Below are 25,051 nucleotides of genomic sequence, written 5' to 3' on the forward strand. Positions count from 1 at the left end.
TTTGATGTTACGAGTTGCTATTTTTATCTGACTGTAGTCTTTTTTTAGGATTGTGGAGATGGTACGAGTGAGCAGTGGGATGTTTGGCATCGATCGATATTTTACTTCGCTGATTTGGTGGTGACTATCTTGTTGTGGATTGGTGATTGGCGGATTTTCAATGGTCGAGATGTGTGGGCTAGATGTTGATGTTGATGTTGCACTTCGCAATGATCCAACAAACAGTCTTCAGAATACAACCAACACCATGGCCAAACGACTCCACAATCTCAAACTGATCGATCATCAAACCCTACGTACTCTCGTCACCCACACATCCACCTGCCCACGCATCTACGGACAGCCCAAAGCCCATAAACCAGATTTACCCTTACGTCCAGTGGTTCCCAACATCACTGCGCCCACGTACCAGCTTTCCAAATTTATAGCGACAATACTGAAAAATACTTTCTCCAGTCAGTACAACATCAGAGATAGTTTCACTTTTGCGGAGTACATCAATACCGTTACAATTCCATCGGATCATGTCCTAGTATCATTCGATGTGGTGTCACTTTTCACCAACATTCCCAAAGAACTAGTGATTCGAAGTATAATGTACAGGTGGTCCGACATTAGCGAAGGAACAAAACTCAATCTTGATTTGTTTCTTGAGATGCTAGAATTATGCATCAATAACAGCTATTTTCGCTTCAGAGATAAATATTACCAGCAAACATTCGGGACTGCCATGGGCAGCCCACTATCACCAATTTTAGCAGATTATGTCATGGAAGATCTGCTAGACACGGTTACCAAGAGGTTGAAGTTCACCATACCGGTTTTGAAGAAATACGTTGATGACCTTTTCCTCGTATTACCAAGATCTGAAGTACAAACCACTCTGGACACATTCAACCAATATAATCCCCACCTACAATTCACCATCGAAACCGAAAACGAGGGTAAATTACCCTTCCTCGACACGCTAACCATTCGTTGTGAAGACAATTCGCTTAAAACCAAATGGTACTCCAAATCCATCTCATCTGGCCGTCTTCTCAACTACCACTCTTTCCATCCGATCAACATGAAACTCAACGTAGCATCAAACTTCATCACCCGTGTGATGCAGATAACCACCTATAATCCGACATCAGAACAACACAAACACCAAATCTTCCAAATTTTAAGACAGAACGACTACCCTTCATCGCTGATCAACAGGATGATCAACCACATTAGCCACAACAAACTCCAAGCACATTCAAACCATGAAACATCAACCACCGAGCATAATTCGAACCGTCAACATTCACCACAAATGACCAACCATCACCCACCACCGCCACCATCGTCCACTGGAACGCCGCCACGAAGTGCAACATCAACATCAACATCTAGCCCACACATCTCGACCATTGAAAATCCGCCAATCACCAATCCACAACAAGATAGTCACCACCAAATCAGCGAAGTAAAATATCGATCGATGCCAAACATCCCACTGCTCACTCGTACCATCTCCACAATCCTAAAAAAAGACTACAGTCAGATAAAAATAGCAACTCGTAACATCAAAACAGTAAAATCCTTGCTAAAACCAGTAAAAGATCCAATACTCCAAAGTGAACAACATAACATCATCTATAGGATACCATGCAACAACTGTGACAATGTTTACATCGGTATGACAACCAATCATCTAAAAAAACGAATCAGTGGACATAAATCTGACATCAATAAGATTGCCAATACCCCTACAGATAGCAATATACATGCAAAAACAGCCCTTATACAACATATTATAGATCATCACCACACATTTAATCTTGACAGTACAACAATAGTAGATCGTACTCTAAGATCGTCAGCGCTACCAATGTTAGAGATGTGCCACATACACAACACACCCAAAACTGTAAATTTCCGTACAGACGTAGATGGCCTCAATACAGCTTACGCCGGAATATTACACACCATCAAAAAAGCTAACTCTCTCAGAGAGCTAGCTACCAACAACTCACAGCATAGTATCACAGAAACTTTCGAACAGTTAGAACAGTAACATTACGCCATCTTCAAAATAACAGTTGAACAGTGTCTCGTAGATCAGTGTAGTGCATGTCATTGTTAATAGTGAAAAAGTGTCCCAAATCCGTTCACCCAAACCAAATGAATATTATTGTAAGTTTCATCGTACATGTCCCGAGTAATCAATGTTAACATACGCAATATTTATAGGAATACAAGAAGCCCCCCCTTAAACATAACGGCAATAAGTTTCGAAACGAAAAACGGTAGACAGTGTAGGTGTAAATTTAATTATGTTGTGTGTTTTATGTTGTAAAAATAAGTCTTTTCTATTTTAGTTTACCCTTGATAAAGGCCAAATACAGAGTGCCGAAACGTTGGGCAAAACAAAACTTTCCGTTTTGATTTCCCTAGACTGAGAAAGCCATAAATCACAGTAATGAGTACTAGGTGGATAGGTACCGCAAGGAAATGGCGAGAGAAATTGGATTAGATGTTGAAGAATTGAAGGGCATACCATATGAAACAGTTTTACTTGAAACGTCCTTCCTTGTGGCTAACGTCCCCTATGGAAACGGCTTGGTGTGTTTTCAGAGCCAATACTCGGTTCGTGATCGCATCTCTCCATCCTCGGTTCTGCCCCACGCTCGCCAAATCGATACGCACTTGATCCGCCCACCTAGCTCGCTGTGCTCCACGCCTTCTTGTACCAACCGGATCCGAAGCGAACACTACCTTTGCAGGGTTGCTGTCCGCCATTCTTGTAACATGTCCTGCCCATCGTATCCTTCCAGCTTTGGCCACCTTCTGGATACTGGGATCGCCGTAGAGTTGGGTTAGCTCGTGGTTCATCCTTCGCCGCCACACACCGTTTTCCTGCACACCGCCGAAGATCGTCTTAAGCACCCGAAGTTCGATGACTCCAAGTGCTTGCAGGTTCTCCTCGACCATCGTCCACGTTTCATGCCCATAGAGGACTACCGGCCTTATGAGCGTTTTGTACATGGTACATTTGGAGCGGACGTGAATCTTTTTGACCGCAGCATCTTGTGGAGGCCATAGCAGGCCCGACTTCCACTGATGATGCGCCTCCGTATTTCACAGCTAACGTTATTGTCAGCTATCAGCAAGGATCCAACGTAGACAAACTCGTCGACCACCTCGAACGTATCCCCGTCTATCGTAACACTGCTAGCTAGGCGAGCCCTATCGCGCTCGGCCCCACCAGCTAGCATGTACTTTGTCTTGGACGCATTCACCACCAGTCCAACTTTTGCTACCTCGCGTTTCAGGCGGGTGTACAGGTCTGCCACCTTTTCAAATGTTCAGCCGACAATGTCCATATCATCCGCGAAGCAAACAAATTGAGTGGATCTCGTAAAAATCGTACCCCGGCTGTTAAGCCCGGCTCTCCGCATAACACCTTCTAGCGCAATATTGAACAACAGGCACTAAAGTCTATCACCTTGTCGTAGTCCCCGGCGGGATCCAAACAAACTGGAGTGTTCGCCTGAAACCTTCACACAATTTTGCACATCTTCCATCGTCGCATCAGTCTCGAGAGCTTCCCGGGAGATGTGTTATAAGACTCCAAAAATTTCTCAGGTTTTTCTGTAGAAACCTTTTGTTACAATTTGGATTTCATTGAGGAATTCCGGAGAGAAGCCCTGGTTAAATACCTGAAGAAATTCTTGCATGACTCTCTTGCTGAGGAAATCCCTGATATAATTTTAGAGGAACCCATGTAGATATTTTGTTGAACAATCTTTGGATAAATTCTTGAATAAATTGCTTGGGAATTCTCTTGGAAAATCCTTGTAGAGATTTTCTTGGAGGAGTCCCTTAAAAAAACGTGTAGAAATCTCAAAAGGATTAGCTGAGAAAATTGCTGAAGGAGCCAAGGGAGGGATACCTGGGTATATTGCTGAAGTGATCTCTGTAGAATTACCTGGGTAGTTTGCTGAATAAATATCTGAAGGGATCTGTGGGGGATTTCTAGTGTAATCCTTGTAAGAATCACTGTAGAGATTTTGCAGGAGGAATCCTTAAAGAAATCCTTATAGAGGTTTTTATGGTTAAATTCCTGGAACATTATTTGAAGTAATCCATAGATACATTCCTGTAGAAATCCCTAGAGGAATCCATGAAGAGATTTTCCTAGAAGAATCTATGAAGTGTTTTTTTTTTACGTAATCCCTGGAGAAATTCTCAGGGTAATTTGGATAATGAAGGAATCCCTGAATGAATTTCTAAAAAACAAATATGGAAGAATCCACAGAGGAATTTGTGAATCCCTGGAGAAATTTCTAGTAGGATTTCAAGAGGGATCCCTTGAGGAATTTCTGAAGTATTTTCCGTAGGAACATCGAGAGGAATACCTGAGGATATCCTTGCATGCATACTTGGAGGAAATCATTAAGGAATTTTTGGATAAACCTCTGGAGAAATATTTAGAGAAATCTTTGAAGAGATTGTCTCAGTTCCTGAAGAAAGCCTTGGAGACAACTTTGCAAGAATCTTTGTAAATATTTCTCTGGAAGAATCTCTGGAAGAGTTCTAAAGAGATTTCTAAAGAAATTTCCTGACGAAATTCTGGAGAATTCTTGGAAAAGTTCCAGGAGGAATTGTTGGAAACATTGCTGGAGGAATCTCAGTTAAGATATTATTAGAATAATGCTCGAGGTATCCCTGGAGGAAATTCTTGCAGAATTCATGCAAGAATTGCTGAAGATATGTCTTATTGGAACTGGTAAAAAAATATGTTACCGATCCAATGTTTTCTCTGGTGAAATCTCTAGTGGAATCCCCTGAGAAATCGCTGTATTGATTACTGCAGAAATTATCTTGGATGAATTTCTTGGAAAATCCCTGGAGGAATTCTAGACGGAATTCCTGGAGAAAAAAGTCTCTGGAAAATTATAAATTTTATTTCGGGAGGAATTCTTGTTAGAATCTATGGAGTTTGTATTGAAGAAATTCCTGTAGAATTTCTTGGAGCCCTAGTTGAACTGATCTCGAAATTGCAATTGCGGTCAAAAATTCTAATATGTCAGCGATAGAACCACTTTTCAGATAAAAAAAACATGAATTATGACTTCTTATTATCCGTTATATTTTAAAATTTTATTAATTTGCCCGTAACGGAAGTGGTTTTGAGTGTTTGAATATATTATTTTGTGTGGGAGGCCCAAATATCCGTAGCAATAAAGATGTAACTATTCCACAAAACCAAGCTGAGGGTTTCATGGGTTCGAATTCCATCAGTCGAGGGTATTTTCAGATATGTTTTTTTTTTTAATTTTCAGAGCATATATCATAGAGCAAGCTAAGAAGCAGGCTCTGTCCCGGTTGGGACGTAATGCAAGAAATAAGAAGAATTCTAAGTTTAGTATTTCGAAAGGTGTTTATTTGGGTCTGGATGAAAAATCATAACTTTTGAATTGTCGCAGGATGGATCTATATGATGGTCTGAAAATGTTCTCATCACACCTTATCGGAACCGGTTTTGGAATGTCCGGCCAAAATCGGCAAAAAAATGCAATTGTTGGTCATCTTTTTTTTTATATATATAAGGCACTCTGTGCTCGTGGCCACTACTGTGCCGGTATCAGTTGATCTGTAGCTTCTTTATCGATACAGATCTATTTTTAACTTATCTATATTTACATCAACTTTCACTCTCTCCTACACTTTTACTCTCACACCGAGCAGGTAGGAGAGAGCTCTGCTGTTAGTGAGGCTAGCTGCCTGCGAAGAGGGTCAGTTTGTCTCAGTCACCATCTGATACTGACGGAGGATGGATGTGCTCCCCAAAGCACGCTCCTCCATGCGGTGTCTTTTGGTGGCTGGACGGTTTTTTTTTTGTGGAGGGGCTGGGAATTGAATCCATGACCTTCCGCTTATGAAGCGAAAGCGTAACCTCAAGGCTACGGACCCCCCAATTGTTGGTCATCTTGATGCACTTTAAATCGGAATGGAATTTTCGTAAAATTTGAACCGTCGCACCATACATGCTTATGAACTTCTGAGTATGATAATCACTAGATCCTTCCACCTATGTCAGGTGCCCTTGTGTCCAGAATGGTCATACTTACAAAAAATGCCCAGGGCTCCATTCTGGGGTTCCATACCTTTCATATAAAGCTAAAAGAACGAAAATCGATTAAAAATGGAGTTTTGAGAGGGTTCCATGTCAGCTACTATCTGAAATATCGGTAAAATGATGAAAGCGTCCGAGTGCATCATTATTTTTTACAATTTTAAACATAACTTTCGCATAACTTTTTCATCTGAGAATGGTTAGTAGGTGACTCAGGATTTTTTGAGCATTTACTAAGCTTTATTCATACGAATCCTAATGTTCAAAAAGTAAATGTTCAAGTTCTCAGTTTTATCATACCAATCTGAGTAAATGCTCAAGAGAATGATCTGACAGGTGGATCTGAGTAAAGAATAAGCTTTTGCTCAGTTTTTTCATACGACCTCATGTCCTTGAAACTATGATTTTGATCGTGATTTGTCCTAAGTATTACGTCTGTTTGAATGTGTACGTTTAATGAATTTAATTCGTTCTAGAGATGCTGAACTACAATTAGGTTGTTATAATACTAAACAAGACATTTCTCATGTAGGATTAGCATGGGAACGATCGATGCCTGAGAATCCTAGAAGCATCGAACCACCCCAACGCCGATTGCTCTCGTTCTCGAACGGGTAATGCGGTAGCCATAAGACGTTTAGCGAAGCGTCCACTTAACAGCACATTATAAATCGGTTCACATTTCAGCATCGCTCGTTTACGGGCCAATTAATATATGACTCCGGTTGATTTATGCCCACAGGAATAGTCAAGGTGAGGATTGAGAGCTATTTCATCGGACACCATCATCAAGTCCGAGCCACTTGGTGACTCCTGCGCAACCGTGTACTCAACAGGGTATACGGAAATCTCCCGCTCATCTGATAGTCTGACAGGCATTGCACCATTTGCAATCGTCGTCGTCGTCGTCGTCTGACAACTGTCTGTTTCTCGAGGGGGTTTGCATTGTTTTCTAATTATCGGGAATTCGCTATTCGATTGGTGTGCTTCTGTGAACTAGAAATACACATTTTCCGGAACCATGAGTCAGTTCGCATCTTATTAAGTAAGCCAGTTGGTCAACGAAAGTGAAATCAGGTGCAGGCGACTGTACATTTGTCTGAAGCCAGTTTTCCGGTTCCGTGATTGTATTCATCTCTGAGCCTGGCAACGCAAACACCTCTCTGATCCAGCCAGCACTTTGAAAGCGTCTCGAAGGTGTAGACAAGTTTGTCAAGTGACATTTTCCGCACCCCTTGATTTGCTCCCCAGCCTTTGTCAACGAACCTGGTTATTAAAACTATTGTCTAGCTTAGATGTTCGTCCATTGCGGTACGCTAATCACACGCTAGAAACACCCCGACCTGCATCAACTCGTCGCGCTGTAGTGACACATGTAGGTTCAATCGAAAGTGATCAATATATCATACAGAGGACTGAAGTGTGGATTAGGTAATCCACGGATAGGAATACATCAACCAAGGCGAGATGTAATTTCGCACAACGGAATTCTACTCATAAATTTGAACGACTGATGTTAAGATAGTTTCTGATTCGTCCAGTCAGACAAAGTTCCCTACACAATCCATACAGTGGGACAAAATTATAAATAAACGGTCAAATCCTTTTAGAGGCATTTTAGCTCAAAGGTGTTTGTGAGACATCTTATAAATTGGGTCCATTGTTATAAAACAATATAGGGTTTCAGTGCTAGTCATGGACCCCTTAGTAGCTGAGATTCATTCTCGACGCTTTTCTGCAATGATATCTTCGATGGAGCAGTTTTGTGCATCCAATCAACAAGTGCGCCTTTAAAACATACAAAACCACTCGATTTATCCCGTAAAAATCCCGTTTGGAAAACTGTTATCCGTATGGACCCCGTCTGGGATCGTTAACAAATTTTACTTTTCCTATTATGGGCACTCCATTTGATTTCCATGTTATCCGACACGCTTCCTGTGTACCTATTGTGGACCCACTTGTAAATGCTAATTATGGACCAACTTGTGTTGTTTTATTTATTTACAAAACAATTTACATATCTGTATGTATGCACTTCAAACCAAATATTTTGCCTAAAAACTGCTACCTAACAATTCAATCGACGTCCCCCCCGTGGATATTTTTAGGACTTAGGTTGCTCTAATTTCATGTTTTTCTGTAGGGATTAAATATACGCAAAGAGTCCATAACCGGCATCGACGCCCTAATTTTGAGGTCATATTGAACAGGGCATCAGAGCAAATAAAGATACAAGAAAATTTTGGTAAAAAGTTGAAAACATTGGTAAATTTGCTTTAACTTTTTATTTGTTTTTGACTGGGCTTTCCTTAGCCGAGTGGTTAGAGCCTGCGGCTACAAAGCAAATCTATGCTTAAAGAGTTCGATTCCCAGCAACAGTTTCTGAAAATTAATCTATTTAACCTAGCAGATGGTTAAAGACTCGGAGTTGGTCAGTTCCGAGACTACACTTGAAGCCAGGATAATAATCATGAGTATTAACTCAACAAGGACTGTAAGTACTGGTAATTCAAGGACTCACGTGAATTCTGATTACTAAACAAATTTTCTAGCTTGATTCGGTTTTGCTGCTAGCATAAAGCCCCTTTTTTCTAGTATTTTTCTGGGACTAAACTAAAAGCGAAACAAAGATGTGATTAGAGTCCCGTTGCATGGTCAAATATCAGTAGTACCGATTTGGTTCCTCAGAAATTTAATCGATTATGTTTGCTAAGGGGCGCGTCTTCGCTGAGATTTAAATTTCTATGAAGGGTGTAAGGGTTTCATCATAGTCGATTTTTATCAATATCTGAGGAATCAGCATAGCATAAAGCATAAGCATAAGCATAGATGACCGTACAATTCGTAGTTGCTACTCCGTGATTGACCAGAACAATCGAAGTTGCACAGGGAATTAATGAATGGGGCTTGGGATTAGCTTACCATTCTTCAATGTGCACAAATCGAGAGCTCAAATTTAAAAGTCAATAACGGCGCCGGCCACGTCCTTACGGTCATCGGGGAAGGGAAGGAATGTTAGTGTGACTACCGTTGTTACTAGAGACCGAGATCACCTCTGCATCTCCACGGTTGTCATGGAGAGGATATTGGGTTAGTGGGATAAGGTAAAGATCTGGGAGTCACCAATGTTTGGTGATGCGATCCATGGTATAATCACACCTAACCGGATTCGCGAAATAATTCGATAATCGCATTAAACGCCGAACAAGTGTTCGTCACTCGCCCACGCAAGAGCAAGCGATGCGATCAATAGATCAAACACTACTAGCGATCCGCGGCGCTTTTTCATTTCTCTGAGCGAACGACGCGCGACAAGTTTGATCCTGCCCCCATCGCCCGCCCCCGCAGGAGCAAGCGTCAAGGTCGAAGGATCAAAAACTACTAACGAACCGATCACTTTTTCACCGCTTTACTACCGACGCGCGACATGTTTGATCCTGCCCTCATCACTCGCCCCAGCAGGAGCAAGTGTCAAGGTCGAAGGATCAAACACTACTAACGAACCGATCACTTTTTCACCGCTTCACTACCGACGCGCGACATGTTTGATCCTGCCCCTATCACCCGCCCCAGCAGGAGCAAGTGTCAAGGTCGAAGGATCAAACACTACTAACGAACCGATCACTTTTTCACCGCTTCACTACCGACGCGCGACATGTTTGATCCTGCCCTCATCACCCGCCCCAGCAGGAGCAAGTGTCAAGGTCGAAGGATCAAACACTACTAACGAACCGATCACTTTTTCACCGCTTCACTACCGACGCGCGACATGTTTGATCCTGCCCTCATCACCCGCCCCAGCAGGAGCAAGTGTCAAGGTCGAAGGATCAAACACTACTAACGAACCGATCACTTTTTCACCGCTTCACTACCGACGCGCGACATGTTTGATCCTGCCCTCATCACCCGCCCCAGCAGGAGCAAGTGTCAAGGTCGAAGGATCAAACACTACTAACGAACCGATCACTTTTTCACCGCTTCACTACCGACGCGCGACAAGTTTGATCCTGCCCTCATCACCCGCCCCAGCAGGAGCAAGTGTCAAGGTCGAAGGATCAAACACTACTAACGAACCGATCACTTTTTCACCACTTCACTACCGACGCGCGACATGTTTGATCCTGCCCCTATCACCCGCCCCAGCAGGAGCAAGTGTCAAGGTCGAAGGATCAAACACTACTAACGAACCGATCACTTTTTCACCGCTTCACTACCGACCCGCGACATGTTTGATCCTGCCCTCATCACCCGCCCCAGCAGGAGCAAGTGTCAAGGTCGAAGGATCAAACACTACTAACGAACCGATCACTTTTTCACCGCTTCACTACCGACGCGCGACATGTTTGATCCTGCCCTCATCACCCGCCCCAGCAGGAGCAAGTGTCAAGGTCGAAGGATCAAACACTACTAACGAACCGATCACTTTTTCACCACTTCACTACCGACGCGCGACAAGTTTGATCCTGCCCTCATCACCCGCCCCAGCAGGAGCAAGTGTCAAGGTCGAAGGATCAAACACTACTAACGAACCGATCACTTTTTCACCGCTTCACTACCGACCCGCGACATGTTTGATCCTGCCCTCATCACCCGCCCCAGCAGGAGCAAGTGTCAAGGTCGAAGGATCAAACACTACTAACGAACCGATCACTTTTTCACCGCTTCACTACCGACGCGCGACATGTTTGATCCTGCCCTCATCACCCGCCCCAGCAGGAGCAAGCGTCAAGGTCGAAGGATCAAACACTACTAACGAACCGATCACTTTTTCACCGCTTCACTACCGACGCGCGACATGTTTGATCCTGCCCTCATCACCCGCCCCAGCAGGAGCAAGTGTCAAGGTCGAAGGATCAAACACTACTAACGAACCGATCACTTTTTCACCGCTTCACTACCGACCCGCGACATGTTTGATCCTGCCCTCATCACCCGCCCCAGCAGGAGCAAGTGTCAAGGTCGAAGGATCAAACACTACTCTTTTATCAATATCTGAGGAATCAAAACAAAAACTGTACAGAAATCGATGCTTCATTACCTATCAATGGAAATGGAGTAATGCGACATGCACTATACACTAAGGATACGGGTAATGCCACAATAGATCTAAATACTGGTCGCAGTAGCGCATCCGAACAGAGAAAAAAAAAAACAAAAACTCTTTACGCGTGGTAACAATGGATGAATTATGGGTGAAATAATGAAAAAAAAAACATGTGCTCAGCTGGGATTTGAACCCAGGATTCATGTATGCTAAACACGCGATTTACCAACTAAGCTACCGAGCCACTTGGTGACCCAATAACTCAATGTTCGAATTCAATTCCCCACAGATTGCAAGTTTCGAATTCCATTCCCCACAGATCCATCAAATGCGAAAATTATAACTTCTCGAAGGGATATGAAAAAAAAGTCAAGCTTCTTCGAATGAACCTCATTTTTTTGTTTCCGATTATCACAAAGCGGCTGAGTATCAGCAGTTAAAAAGAAAAATGACAATCTTGCAGCAAGCGCTTAGTCAATCCTTGCTTTATTGTCAAGGTGAGAATAAAAACAAATAAGAAGATTCAACCCAGCAAGTGTCAATATAGGCGAGGGTAGATTGAGTATTTTCGTTCCTGGATTAGTTCATGCCAGTCATTACCACAATACTGAGAAGACGGTCAACTAGAGATTTCTCTAAAGATGCCTTCACCAATTGATTCCTTTTGAAATTTCTACAGACATTCCTACAGTAATTCTTTGCGATTTTCTCTAGTCAGTCTTAGATGTTTTTTTTTTAGGAATTCTTCTAGGAATGTCTGCAAGGAAACTTTTCTGAAAAATAAGGTAAGTGTAAGGGGGTATTAAAACTTGGGTTGGTTTTAAAGCCCCCTTGATAAACAAAGATCTCTGAAATACCACCTGGACTCGAGAAAGTTTTTGAAGATTTCCTGAATAATTTGCTCCAAGAACCCGAAAAAAATCAATCGAATCTCGGGATAGTATTCCGCAGGATTTTCTAAAGAAATTTCCCGCAAAATATGGGACAGAATCTTTATGGAAATTTGTGTAGGAATGATCGATTTCTGAGAGGATTTTGAATTTCTGGGAGGAGACGTGGATGAATTAAAAAAAAAAAATCATAAGCTATTTTGTTTCCAACACTCTGGAAAAAATATTTGTGGTTTTTCTCGGAAGAAATTCTGAAGAAATCTTTGGAAGATATCCTAGAGTAACAACTGGAGCATTCGGTGGGAGGAATATTGAGAAAATATCTGGAGGAAATTCTAGGATAGTTTTGGAAAAATAAATTCAAGTAAGACCTGAGAAAAATACTGGAGGCAGTAGATTTGTGGTCCTCAAATATTTCCTGGATTTTTTTTTCTAGGAGAATTGGTAAATTAGTTGAGAAATCAGTAGAAGAATTTTTGGAGAGATCCCTTAAAAAACCCTGATATGGAATGGTTTTTGTATGCCATAAAATGGCTTGTTCTTTAAGTGTTCCGACGTATCTGTGTTTACAAAAAGTCAAAGAACTACACGGCTTAAGTATGAAAACAGGAGACACTTCTTAGTTGAATTTTGTTTCGCACTTCCAAACAGCCTACCGCGTGACAAAACAAGGTTTGTCAGGTCAGTTAGTTCTGAATACATTCACTATGATAATTCATGACGCTTTTCCTCGGGGATTCTGCGACGAAATTCTTGAAGGGCCTTTTGGACCCATTATAGTCTTTTAATTTTTTTTGGCAACCTGTACAATTTTGCATCCGATTTCAATGCAAGCAGAATAAGAAAGAAAGAGTTTTTAAAGACTAGCGTTAATAGAGACCAAGTCTCTAAAAAGATTCCTGCTACTAGTCCTGTCTTTAGGATATTTCATTGGAAAAACTTTAGCATTCATATTAAAAAATATATCCTTTATATTTATGTCCTTTATTAATCAATTATAACAAATTTATGAACAGCAACAGTTCTGTCTATTTGTGTAGCTTTTTTTCTTTGCACCGAAGGGACCCGGCTAATCGCAAAAGTTTTCAGGAGAAACTAAAAATGCTTAAAAAAGTTTCGAGCAATTTATCCTGACGTCCAATCGAAATGTGGTCTTCGACAAAGTTGTAGCTACAAGGATTTCATATGAGTAGAGTTTGTTCAATTTCCCATAAAATATTATGACGACGAGATAGAGGGCTGAACACGAAAGGTGAGCGTTTTCCATAGTTATCTCCATATAAATTTCAAATGGCATGTGCACAGTCAAATTTCTTCCGAATCTTCAAACTTGGTGAGGGTACTATTTACCATAACCGTTTAAGCATAGGAGAGCCAAAATTTCAAAATTTGCATCACTCTAGTGGACTATGTTCGAGGAGGACCTGCAAGCACATGAAGTTTTCGAACGTCAGATGCTTGGGACTATCTCCGGCTGGGTGCGGGAAAATGGTGTGTGGTGGCAAAGGATAAACCACGAGCTCGCACAACTCTACTGCAAACCCAGTATCCAGAAGGTGGTTCGGGCGGCAGACTCAAGAGTTCTTTTGAAGTGGGAGTAAAGGTTAGCATCGCAACAAGAGAGAGAGTGCCTGAAAAAATCCTCGCATTTTTTTGCACTCTCACTCGAATTGCTTGAGGATCTGTGTTGAACATTGTGAGTTCAGTTATTTCTCCTCAGAAAAAACGGCAAAATCGCCTCCTCTTTGCATCGCAGAGGAGTTTCTTTCAAGCTTGGTCATATGAAATTGTCGTTTAAGATTTATCTGTTTAGATGTTAACCTATTAAATTAATAAATATGCGATTTTAATTTTTAATTACTGCAAGAGGTTTTACCACTTTTTTAATTTCGTCCCACTGTGCGCCGGGAGCTGTCAAGCTGGAGCCATACATATCAGGAAGTCGAGTAGGATAGAGACACTAATTGTAGCATGTGGTAATTGTCCACTTGTTGTCGGCAATTAGGCAAAAGAAGTTGTCATTCATTCGGCGAGACTCAGTCCAACGCTAACATTCAAACTTTTTTGTTAGAAACTTCAGGATATATAAAATTTTCAAGTTATTTTCTCCATCCTGTTGCAGTAAAGGGCTCGGAAGTAGATTACACAATAGTACTGCACTCTTCACGTGGTGGCCAACCCGACCAATGAAATCGAAAGTGATTTAGCGGATAATTATTCATCCGTCTATTTATCCTTCCACCTCCGCATGTCTGCCGGCCATAAAATGCAAACTGCAAATCATTTATCAGCGCAACGGTCGGAGTGGCATGTGCCGTCTAGGGCTACCAGCTGTGATCGTTCACTTCTAGAAGGTTTCCATCGGTAAGATTGCAAGCCGCGATGACATCGTTCGCCAGGAGCAGGAATCACATCTGATTCAGACACCTCATGACTGTGATTGATTGTCCGATCTCGTTCTGCAGGCCCGGTGTTGATGGGCGATTATGACGGACAATTTCCTCTATCCTTTGATTCGGTGCAAACGATGAGCTAATCGGGCTTTTAGGTTGTCGATTTCCCGAACGATCTCAATTCTGCATGAATAGGATTAGGAAACCAGATCACTGCAGTCATCTTCGACTCACAATCTGCGGACTACTTTGGCTAAGACGAAAACGACACAAAAGCAGTTGGCACGCGCTACCAGTCCAGTGACGGTAAATCAAGATTAGCATCAATGATAGAACCTGTACCTCTGTCATGGTGACAGACGTTTCGATGTAGCGTTGTGACAACGCGGTACAACAATGTGTCGGGATATGCAAAAATATGTATCATTCTGTGTCGCCCATTAAGGCAACGGGACTAAGAATGTTGTCTCGTGATGGGTGGTGTGATTTGCGGTAGCCGATAGTGTCATATACCACTTATCGATGGAAGAATTACAGAACATCAGATCGCAGGGGGATATGCATTATAGTTAGTAGCGCTATTTACTGTGCAGTAAACATATGGTAAAATGGTATTAAAAAGGTAACTTTAGGCTATAACCGGGTATGTCGTACACGTCTATCATCATAGATGTCGAACGCTACACAGTGTACTCTATGCGTTTTCGTCTTTGACGTACCTTTGAGTAATGATTACGGTTGAGATAGCTCGGTGGCTGTTGAGTACGTCAGGAGATAATTGTCAATGAGTAATTCTCGATGACGCCATCGGTACATATCGATGGAATTCCAGTTTTATGTCACTGTTCGCAAGTATATGCCAAAACTCGTTTTTTATAACTCAAATTGGTGGACCACTCATACGCCAGCCAATTAAAAAGTTTACGAAAAAGCACTAAAAGCACTTCCACAGTTATTAATTGAGGGCTTTCTTTGCCTATGCTGCCATTTAAGCATTCGTGTATCGTGTATCAGGTATGATGATTCTCTATGGCCAGGGAAATCAAGGAAATTTCTATTTTTTGATCCTAGAACAACCGGGAATCCAACTGAGACACTATCAGCATGGCTTTGCTTTGTAGTCGCGGACGTTATCACAAAGCCATGGAAAGCCCATGCTTTTTGGATGTTTAAAGTGGATGAACATTTGACATTGAAGTGGATGAACATTTGATTGATTACACAATCGCACCAGGAATATGTAAATTCCCACTAGAAAAAAAAAAAAAATTTAAATCAAACTTGCAATGTGTTTTGCATTTAACGATTGTGCAATGGAACGCAAAAGATTACCATGGAAACCCCGAGGTTTCAAAACAGTTGAGACACTTTCTATCTTGAACCTGAGGACAAGGTTAGCACACTTCACTGACCCCTCATGTAAAATTTATCTCTATCAGGCATCCATTATTCAGCTCTGAAGTCCTACATACTTCAGTCTGCACTATTTTTGCATCGAGCGATAAAGATTCAGTTTGCCGATCGACATCACCCGAGCAGACAAAAGGTCTAAAATATCGATAAACAAATTTAATCGAGAAAGGACAACAAAATATATTCTTGTAATCGAAAAGTACAATAGTTTGTTCATCCGGAAAATGCATGAAAGTTATTTGTTCAACATTTATTCCGCTAGAATATTTGTTAGGTTATCTGCGTATGCCTGTGGAGGTGGAGGTTCCCGATGTGATTGAATATGCAAAATAAATTCCATTCTTGTCACTTGGCTCGCGAACGAACTTTAAACTGTTCAAGCACTTAGAGCCAGATTTTGCAAACTCAGAAAAATCGCAATGCAAATTCTGGATCTGCAGCAGGGAAGCTCATAGCAACAAGCGCTTCGGAAGAGTTCCCCAGTAGATGAATGAGAATAAATGAATGACATGAAAAGATTTGCTTCAGTCAACGCAAGACACCTTTTTAATTCAGTTCTTTTTAGATGCGTACAGGACCGTATTTACGGGGGACCCTGGATGTCATGGTCATCGGATGCTCACAAATCACGACCAAATTTATTTAAAATTAAACTTTTGGAATTTTTTTGAGTAAATTAAGTGGTACCGTAATCCGGGGTAACATTCATTAGTTTTTCAAGTTTTTGTCAAAAAAATCATTCCAAAATGAAAATGTTGCCAGTTTTATATTTTTAAAACTAGCACTACCACTCATTGATCGTCACTATGTAATGCATTTAATTGTCTGAAAACTTAACCTGTTGAAAAAATATTTTAAGCTATATTTAGATTTAGCTGATTAGGAATAACGTTGATCACCCATGTAAACAACGTTCGGTATTAATGAAAATGTCGTTACCTACTTAAATTACGGCCCCTGATACCAAATGAAGGCCAAACTTTTGCAAGTCATCTTCTTCTTCTTTCTGGCGTTACGTCCCCAAAGGGACAAAGCCTGCTTCTCAGATTAGTGTTCTTATGAGCACTTCCACAGTTATTAACTGAGAGCTTTCTTTGCCGATTGATCATTTTTGCATGTGTACATCGTGTGGCAGGTACGATGATACTCTATGCCCTGGAAATCGAGAAAATTTCCATTACGAAAAGATCCTCGACCAGCGGGATTCATACCCACGACCCTCAGCATGGTCATGCTGAATAGCTGCGCGTTTACCGCTACGGCTATCTGGGCCCCCTTGCAAGTCATCTACAGTTTATGTTATTTTAACTTCAGTCAGTTCAGTCGTCGTGCTGTTATATTTTGTACAATACTACTGAAAAAAAACTCGCTTTTTTGTTCAAAACAGCACCGCAGTGGTACTGACGGTGGCACACCGCGCGATGACTGGAAGAGTAAAATTAATACACCTTGAACCGTGGAACACTGACGTTTCACATAAATCAGTTTCATACAATCACAAGTAGCATTATTAAGAATAGGCATATAAAAATGCGAAATATCTATATGTCCCACCTCCAAGGAGCAGTGATGGAAAGTGGCGAACGCTTCATCTGAACTGGAACAAAAACAAAACCAAACGCTCCCGAGCGTCAGAGCGCTGGCTTACTCGCATCTGTCGACTCCCGAGTAACTGAAGCAAAAAGTGATTCGCGAACGTGTTCGGAGCTGCTCAGAGTCATATTGTGCTTTTGGGAAAAAAGCTGCTTACCCTCCGAGAATTATGGTTTTCAAGGGCTTTTGACTACAAACTAGTAGTTTACTATCGATATGATGGTTATACAATTAATTTGTCTGTCAAAACCATAATAAATCACACCTTGCTCGGTTACTCGCGAGTAAACGCTCGCGAGCTTGTTGCTACTTCTTTTGACATGTTCTCCCGAGCAGACGGGTGCGGGCTTACTCACACCTAGCCAGATCCCGAGTCTGTGATGTTTGTTATGCGTTGGTATACACTCGTGAGCTGCTTCGTGATGCGAACTTTTCCAGCACTGCCAAGGAGTATGCCTAAAGGTAGGCATTTTGTGCAGGGCTGGTAGCGACTGAGTGACTTAAAAATAGGTACTTACAGTTCACTTTACAAACCAAAAATAGATCGAAAAGCGAACAATCAGGCATCGAGAAAACAAAACGGAAGCGGTAATTCTGCTTCATTCTAAAAAAGAAATGTATCTCATGTCCTCCAATTATCAGGAGACCATCAGGAATTTCTCCAAAAATTCTTTCTAATAATTTTCAACAAAATTCTTTATCTAGTGATTCTGATTTTCCCAGGGCATTCTCCAAGATAGGGTGGTAAATGACTGGACATTGCGTACCATTGGTACTTCGCGTACCTGTAGATATAAAATAGAACCCATTTGTGGTCCCACAGATAACAGATGTTGAAGACCGATTGTTAAACTGTGTAAGAAAAATAACGGTTATTTTGAATGGCAACACAAGTAGCAACATAGTCCCATGACGATTCTTCTTCTTTCTGGCGTTACGTCCCCACTGGGACAGAGCCTGCTTCTCAGCTTAGTGTTCTTATGAGCACTTCCACAGTTATTAACTTAGGGCTTACTATGCCAATGGCTATTTTTGCATGTGTATATGGTGTGGCAGGTACGAAGATACTCTATGCCCTGGGAAGTCAAGAAAATTTCCAACCTGAAAAGATCCTCGACCGGTGGGATTTGAACCCACAACCCTCAGCTTGGTCTTGCTGAATAGCCGCGTGTTTACCGCTACGGCTATCTGGACCCCATGACGATGTTAGTGGTGAATATAAAATATTTCAAAATACTGATAGGGAAAGTTATGGCCAGTTATGGCCATAGTGGTTCCCTATTTGGGCATATGTGACATTTTGATAACTTTCACATTTTAATTTTTTTGGAATGCTTCAACATCAAGATATATCTTAAATCTAACTACCTACTACAACACACAAAAAATTGCAAAATTCGAAGCCATTAAAGTAATCACGTATGGCGAAATAGGGAACTTCTATGTCCATAACTGGTACACTTACCCTACTCACCACTGGTTGACGCAATTCGCTATGTGGCGGCGCTATTGATTTCAATCAGTTTCAATTTGAATGTTTACACAGGTTTTCAGAAAATGCTTGTTCTAGCATAAACATCTGTTATTTGTGGTGGCCCTAAGCTTCTTGTCCAGTAACTTCTATACCTACCTCCCCGTGGTGCTACATGGGGTACGAATAACCATAGGATTCCGTTGTAAGCAACAGTTGCTACCAACGGCCGCCACGGTACAATCTGGAACGACTCAATCTACCCGAAGTCGCAACTGATTACGCGCAAAGCCTTGAAGCAGCGTTGCCGGATGAGGGAGAGCTTACCGAAGCCTCTTCTAAGGACTGCTGGAGTAGTGTCAAAGCAACCATCTGTTTCGCTGACGACGTGGACATTGTCGGAAGAACGTCGCAGGAGGTTTCTGAACACTATACCAGCCTGAAACGTGAAACAGAACGGGTTTGATTGAAGATAAATACGCCGAAGACGAAATATGGATCTGATGGATGGAGGAACCGAGCGCGATAGAGCTCGCATTGGAAGACGCGTGATGCTCGACGGAGATGAGTTCGAGGTGGTGGACGAATTTATCTACCTCGGATCATTGGTGACGACGGATAACAACTGCAGCAGAGAAATTCGAAGACGTATCATTGCCGGAAATCGTGCTTACTATGGACTCAACAAGACCTTGCGGTTTGATAAACTTCACCTCCGTACTAAGTGTACCATGAAAAAGACGCTGATAAGGCAAGTAGTCTAGGAACTACGGGCTCTAGGCGGGGCACGTTGTAAGAATGCCGGACTATAATCCCACAAACATTAAATTCACCTCGAATCCGACCGGTACAAGACGTTTTTTTCGGCCTTATGATCCTTTCGGCATAGTGACCCTTTCAGCCTAATTTCCCTCATAGCTGAACAGTATTCGGCCTATCTGGATAGAACCAATCAATCAGGGATTGAATTCTAAGCAAATTAAGAATATTTGTCTTTTATCGCTCTCTGTATCAATCATGGTCCGCAACACATCATGAGAGTCTGATTATCATCTTCTGCTACAGTTCCGATTTAATCGGGAAGGTAAAAGTGTAAGATTAAACCCGTCTAAACAAGCATTAAACTTGTAGGCACTTTGCTATAGGTTCGGAAATTGATTATTATGTCAGTAACATAAAGCACATACCCGAAAATACATCACAAATTTCACAAAAAATAATTAATCCTATTGTTTTTTAATTTTGTTTCAAATCCTCGGATTGTTCCAGAACTTGGAAGAAAATTGTTTTTGAAATGTCTCTTGCCTTCGAATCGGCAGATGAAATTTATCAAAAAACCTCAGGAAATTTTTTGCTTCCGATATTAGAAGAATCTATGACAAAAGGTCGAAAGGGTTCTCCGACATTACCCGGAAAACCATTACCCGGAATGCAATTTACCGGAAGACCATTTACCGGAAAACCATTTACCGGAATGAACCATTTACCGGAAAACCATTACCCGGAAGGACCATTGACCGGAAAATTATATCTCCATTTCTCGACTTTTTTCTACCAACTTTAATGGACAGGGGAAATTCTTCTTTGAAAATACATAATCATCGATGAGGAGTCTAAGATATATTCAAACTTGATCATGTCAATATGCACCATCTTCATATATTTGCACTTCATAGATGATTCACCCTTCTTTAAAAAATAAGCTGTTCTTTCAACTTATCTTTTCAGCTTGTCTTGGCTGAATTGGCTAAATTTGACTACATCTATGTAACTTTACTTTTAACATTTGACGGTTGGTTCTCCAAGTATCCAAATGTTAATAAATAAGCAATGATTAGAATTTTTAAACGATTGGTTGTGTTACTTTTCCCCGAGTGTCAATTCGCCGAATGCCGTTTCCGAAAACGTCAATCAACCGAATGCAAATCCCCCGTATATTCCTTTTTTCTAGAATGATCCATTTCGAGTCATCTGATATTCACCCTTCTTCATTTGGTTGGCGGTTCTTTCGAGTTCCACTGATCTCGGCATTTTTGGCAAAATGTGTTTAGTCGAAAATGACCAAATATCTTCTTTTGATTGCTTATTGTTCTTTATAGTTTATAACCCTGGCATTTAATTCGGGCGATTCAGAGGACGATTGAAAGAAGTTCCACATTCAACATTAAATATTCAAACTTACAAAATCTACTTTTTTTCTCATTTCATTTTTTTGTTCGTGCCTTACACATTTTGATTTTTGGTCTCGGACAATATTTGTATCAGCCTAACAAAAAAAATATTTTTATTCTTTCTATCCTTGCCTTTAATATTTATTTGTATAGCCTTAATTTGAAGACATAGTTTTCCAATCTATATTAGGCGATTATTTTATAATTAAATCGCCAAAAAAATTACATGTTCAATAAAATGTTGGTATCGTAATATTCGTTTATAGCTTAAGGCCTACGTTGCGGAAAAGTTAAGATATTCAGAAAGATCAAGCTGAGGTTGGTAGAATTGAATACAGGCAGTTCAAAATTATCTGGTTGGCAAATTTGACGACTTTTCAGAGCTATTTACTTACAAACTTGTCAAACTATGAACGAATGTAAAAATGGTCGGTTGACATAGGCTCCTTGCTATCAACTGTAGAAATGCTCCTAGAACAGCTGAGAAGCAGGTTTTGTCCCAGTTGAGTCGTAACGCCGGCAAGAAGAACAGCATATTTGGTCCATAGCTGTTTGAAGATGTCTTTTGAAATAGTGTTTATGGAAACCGAGGGAGCCGAGCATGTCTGCATAATTTGTGCGTAGCATTAATGAAAGTGAATAAAAATTGTATACAAAGGTAGTAGAAAATGGAAGATTTGGCTTTCCGGGTAATGGTGCATTCCGGTAAATGGTCTTCCGGTAAATTGCATTCCGGGTAATGGTATTCCGGGTAATGGTATAGAATCGTCGAAAGAAAAAAAGGGCGAAAGGACAGAAGGTCGAAAGACAAAAGGTCGAAGAACAAAAGAGAAGGGACTAAAGGTCGAAAATCTTTTTTTTTCAAAGAAGGAAAAATTTCCCGCCAAGCAAATCGTTTTTCGACCTTTTGTCCCTTCGAACTTTTGTATTTCAACCTTTTGTCCATAAACCATTTTAGAATAGCGGTGGAGGAATCTGTAGATAAATATGTTGCAAAATAACTGGGAAGAAGGTAATAAGATATTCATAAAGAAATTTGTATCGATCTTTCATAGAATACTTCCGTAGAAATAATTTCACCAATTGGTTGGTGTTCACACAGTCCAGATTAGATGATATCTCGGCCTTTGAAAGATAAGTCAAGGACTTCAATTTGAGGTTTTCGGTACGATTTTGATTCAGATATGTTATAAAATTGATAAGTTCCAACATTACATCAAACAAAGGAAATGTTTGTTATTCCAAAGTGCATTTCCCAGAAATCATTTAAAATACTTGATCCAGTCTTTCTAAACACCGACTAATTATTGTCAGAATCCATATTCTTGGTTTGAGTTTTTCTAGAAGTGTTCTGACAGTATACTTGAAAACCAGAAGTAAAAGAAGGATATACTTCAAGGATAATTTCTAAAGAAGATTCTGATGGAACTTCTTGAGAAATTAGTTTGATTTGTTAATTCATTAAAGAGTTTTACTATCCTGTAATTTACCTCTAGAAAAAAGATTATATTATCTTTCATTGCACCATTTTCCATCTATTGTTCTACCTGCTTCGAAATTTTGATAATTTTCCATCCTCTGCATGACGCTTTGAGGAACTTCGTACAAAAATATTTCCATGCTCCGAAAAGCAAAATTTGAAGGAACCTAAAAAAAGACTTTAAGAGTTTAAAAAATACACGGTTTTTTTCTTGAATTTTACGACAGTAATTTAGTATATTATTCCAAATTATTTATATTGAAGCAGCAATTATTCAAAACAATATCAATAAATTTCTTTCAAACCTTTTTTATATGTGTTTCTCTAGAAATCTGATATGGAATGATTCGTAGAGGGATTTGTAAAGCAATCCTTAAAAATATTGAGATATTCAAGGAGTAGTTTTTGAACCTGAAAATGAAGGGTGGATACATTATTAAATGACGGGGTTGGTGGTCTGATGGCTACCGCTTCTGCTTCATAAGCAGAAGGTCATGGGTTCAATCCCAAGCCCGTCCCTTTCCTCGTACTTTGTAGTTGTATATCTTTCACTTGCTTTTATCTTCCATTCTAAATCTATCTCACTCAAATTATTCGTTCTTAGCAAACGCTAGAACCAGAGACGGACAAGAAACCGCTTCCATTCTTCCACGCGCATGCCTTTCCTTACGCCTGATACATAGGCAGTCTGCTAACCACAAAAGCAAACCTCTCTGCCCATGCCTTTCCCCCTTAATCCATACACTCCCGCATGAACTGGCTTAGATGCAGTGGTATATACGGTCTACGTGGGAGCCAGTATAATGTATCATCAATTCCTCCCCCTTCCCCACATTGGTCTGCATTCTGACGTGGCAGGCACCATTGTCGCTAAAAATAGAAGATCGCCAGCACTTATACACTGAGGATGCCTGTTAGTCCCAAGCAGTCATTCAATTGGTTCCTTGTGTAAGTACAGCTGATCTGGCGATACTGGAGTAGCATCCACGGGCGGCCAATAAAGCTCAAGCTCAAGCAGAAAATGAATGGTGGATACATTTCTAAATGTTAGTATGGAAGAATCCTGAGATTACCATATCAAAAAAAATGGAGTTATTTCTAAAGCCTGAAAGATACTTGATGGATCTTCTGGAGATTTGTGTTTGAGAAATTCATGAATCAATTACAAAATTTTAGTAACTATGATAAAGAATTTCTTCAAGAAATGAATCGTTAGGACAGTTTTAAGAAAAAAATCACAGAAAGTACTTAGATAATTTTCTGTTATTTTTTCGGAGGATCTTAGGGAAACAATAATATAATTCACTAAAAAAAACCCTGAACAAATTACTTTGAAAATCTTTGAGTATTTTCGCGGAATAGTTTTTTTTTAAAGAACAATTGAACGTATTCCGCTAGGGGCTTTATATAAATGTTAGAATCCTTCTAACATGTCTAAGGTAGACATTTAAAAAAAAAACAATGTTTTCGAGAGTGTTTTGAAATTTGGAATTTACGAATATCACTGATGTCACGCGAAATAATAAATAAATAAAATCAATACAAATCTGTTGAAACTACGATATTTGAAAAAAATCTTGATTATTGAGACTTACTTCTGTCAAACAAGTATTTGATAGGCCCCCTAGGCCCCTCCAGAAAATAATCCTAGTTACGCCAATGTATACAGTCATGAATATTCAAAGCAACTCGATACGTAGATAACAGATCAAATTTAACTCTATGGTCGCATCATAGTTTGTTGCAATCAGAGCCACCACGCTGATGCTGTGTACAAGAAGCGAGGGTTTTCCAAAAGTGTTGTACAAAATACAACTTAGGGATTACTCAAGTATTAGAGGATTGCATTAAATCAAAATATCAAAATACTCATAAATGGGATTAAGGAAGCAGGATCCGTCATTGATTTCAGAATTTCGAAAAGCTGTTTTTTTTGTTCAAATTCAAGAAAATTTACGCAAAATGTGTTCACTGTATTCTATTCTTCGACCGAAATACAGTGAACACATTTTCATCGAATAATTTTGAATAGTTTTGAACAAAACCGAGAGACTTTTTGATTTAATTCGAAAACGGAATGTTGGTGTGTTCTGCAAATTTGTGTGACTTCTGAAATTAAGCAACTTTGTGGAACAGACCAACAACCCACAACTTACCGGTTTAGAATTATATTACAAAATCTCTCGGTTACATACTTTTGTCTTTTGACAACCCTTCGAAACTCTTTGTAAAATGACTGCAATGTAATAATTCCCTTACAGGCAAAACTTCAAGATATTTGTAGTTCGTCATCCAAATTTCAGCCAATTCGGACTACCAGAATCTGAGATACAGCACCCCAAACTTGGGCATTTTGTATGAAAAAAACAGCATTTGATTACTAACTTATGTCACTGACTGTACATATGTAAACCCGGCCCAGGATTTGTAATTTAAATTGCGATGTGACACCTAGATTGCATTGCATCATATTGATATCTG

General features: G+C 40.4%; 1 protein-coding gene across 1 annotated transcript; it reads left to right on the forward strand.

Annotated features, from left to right (window-relative positions):
* Window positions 1–1,040: 1,040 nt before the first annotated feature.
* On the forward strand, window positions 1,041–2,444 carry LOC110674665. The gene is made up of 2 exons (XM_021838723.1): window positions 1,041–2,288; window positions 2,352–2,444. Exon 1 carries the CDS (start codon window positions 1,070–1,072, stop codon window positions 2,045–2,047), a length of 978 nt encoding a protein of 325 aa, XP_021694415.1. The 5' UTR covers window positions 1,041–1,069; the 3' UTR covers window positions 2,048–2,288; window positions 2,352–2,444.
* The last annotated feature ends 22,607 nt before the right edge of the window (window positions 2,445–25,051 follow it).

Source organism: Aedes aegypti, chromosome 1, assembly GCF_002204515.2.
Source record: "Aedes aegypti strain LVP_AGWG chromosome 1, AaegL5.0 Primary Assembly, whole genome shotgun sequence".
In the NCBI taxonomy this organism is placed as follows: Eukaryota; Metazoa; Arthropoda; class Insecta; order Diptera; family Culicidae; genus Aedes; species Aedes aegypti.

Coding starts and splice junctions, on each gene's coding strand:
- LOC110674665 (XM_021838723.1), top strand. CDS start 1,070: ATGAAACTCAACGTAGCATCAAACTTCATCACCCGTGTGATGCAGATA.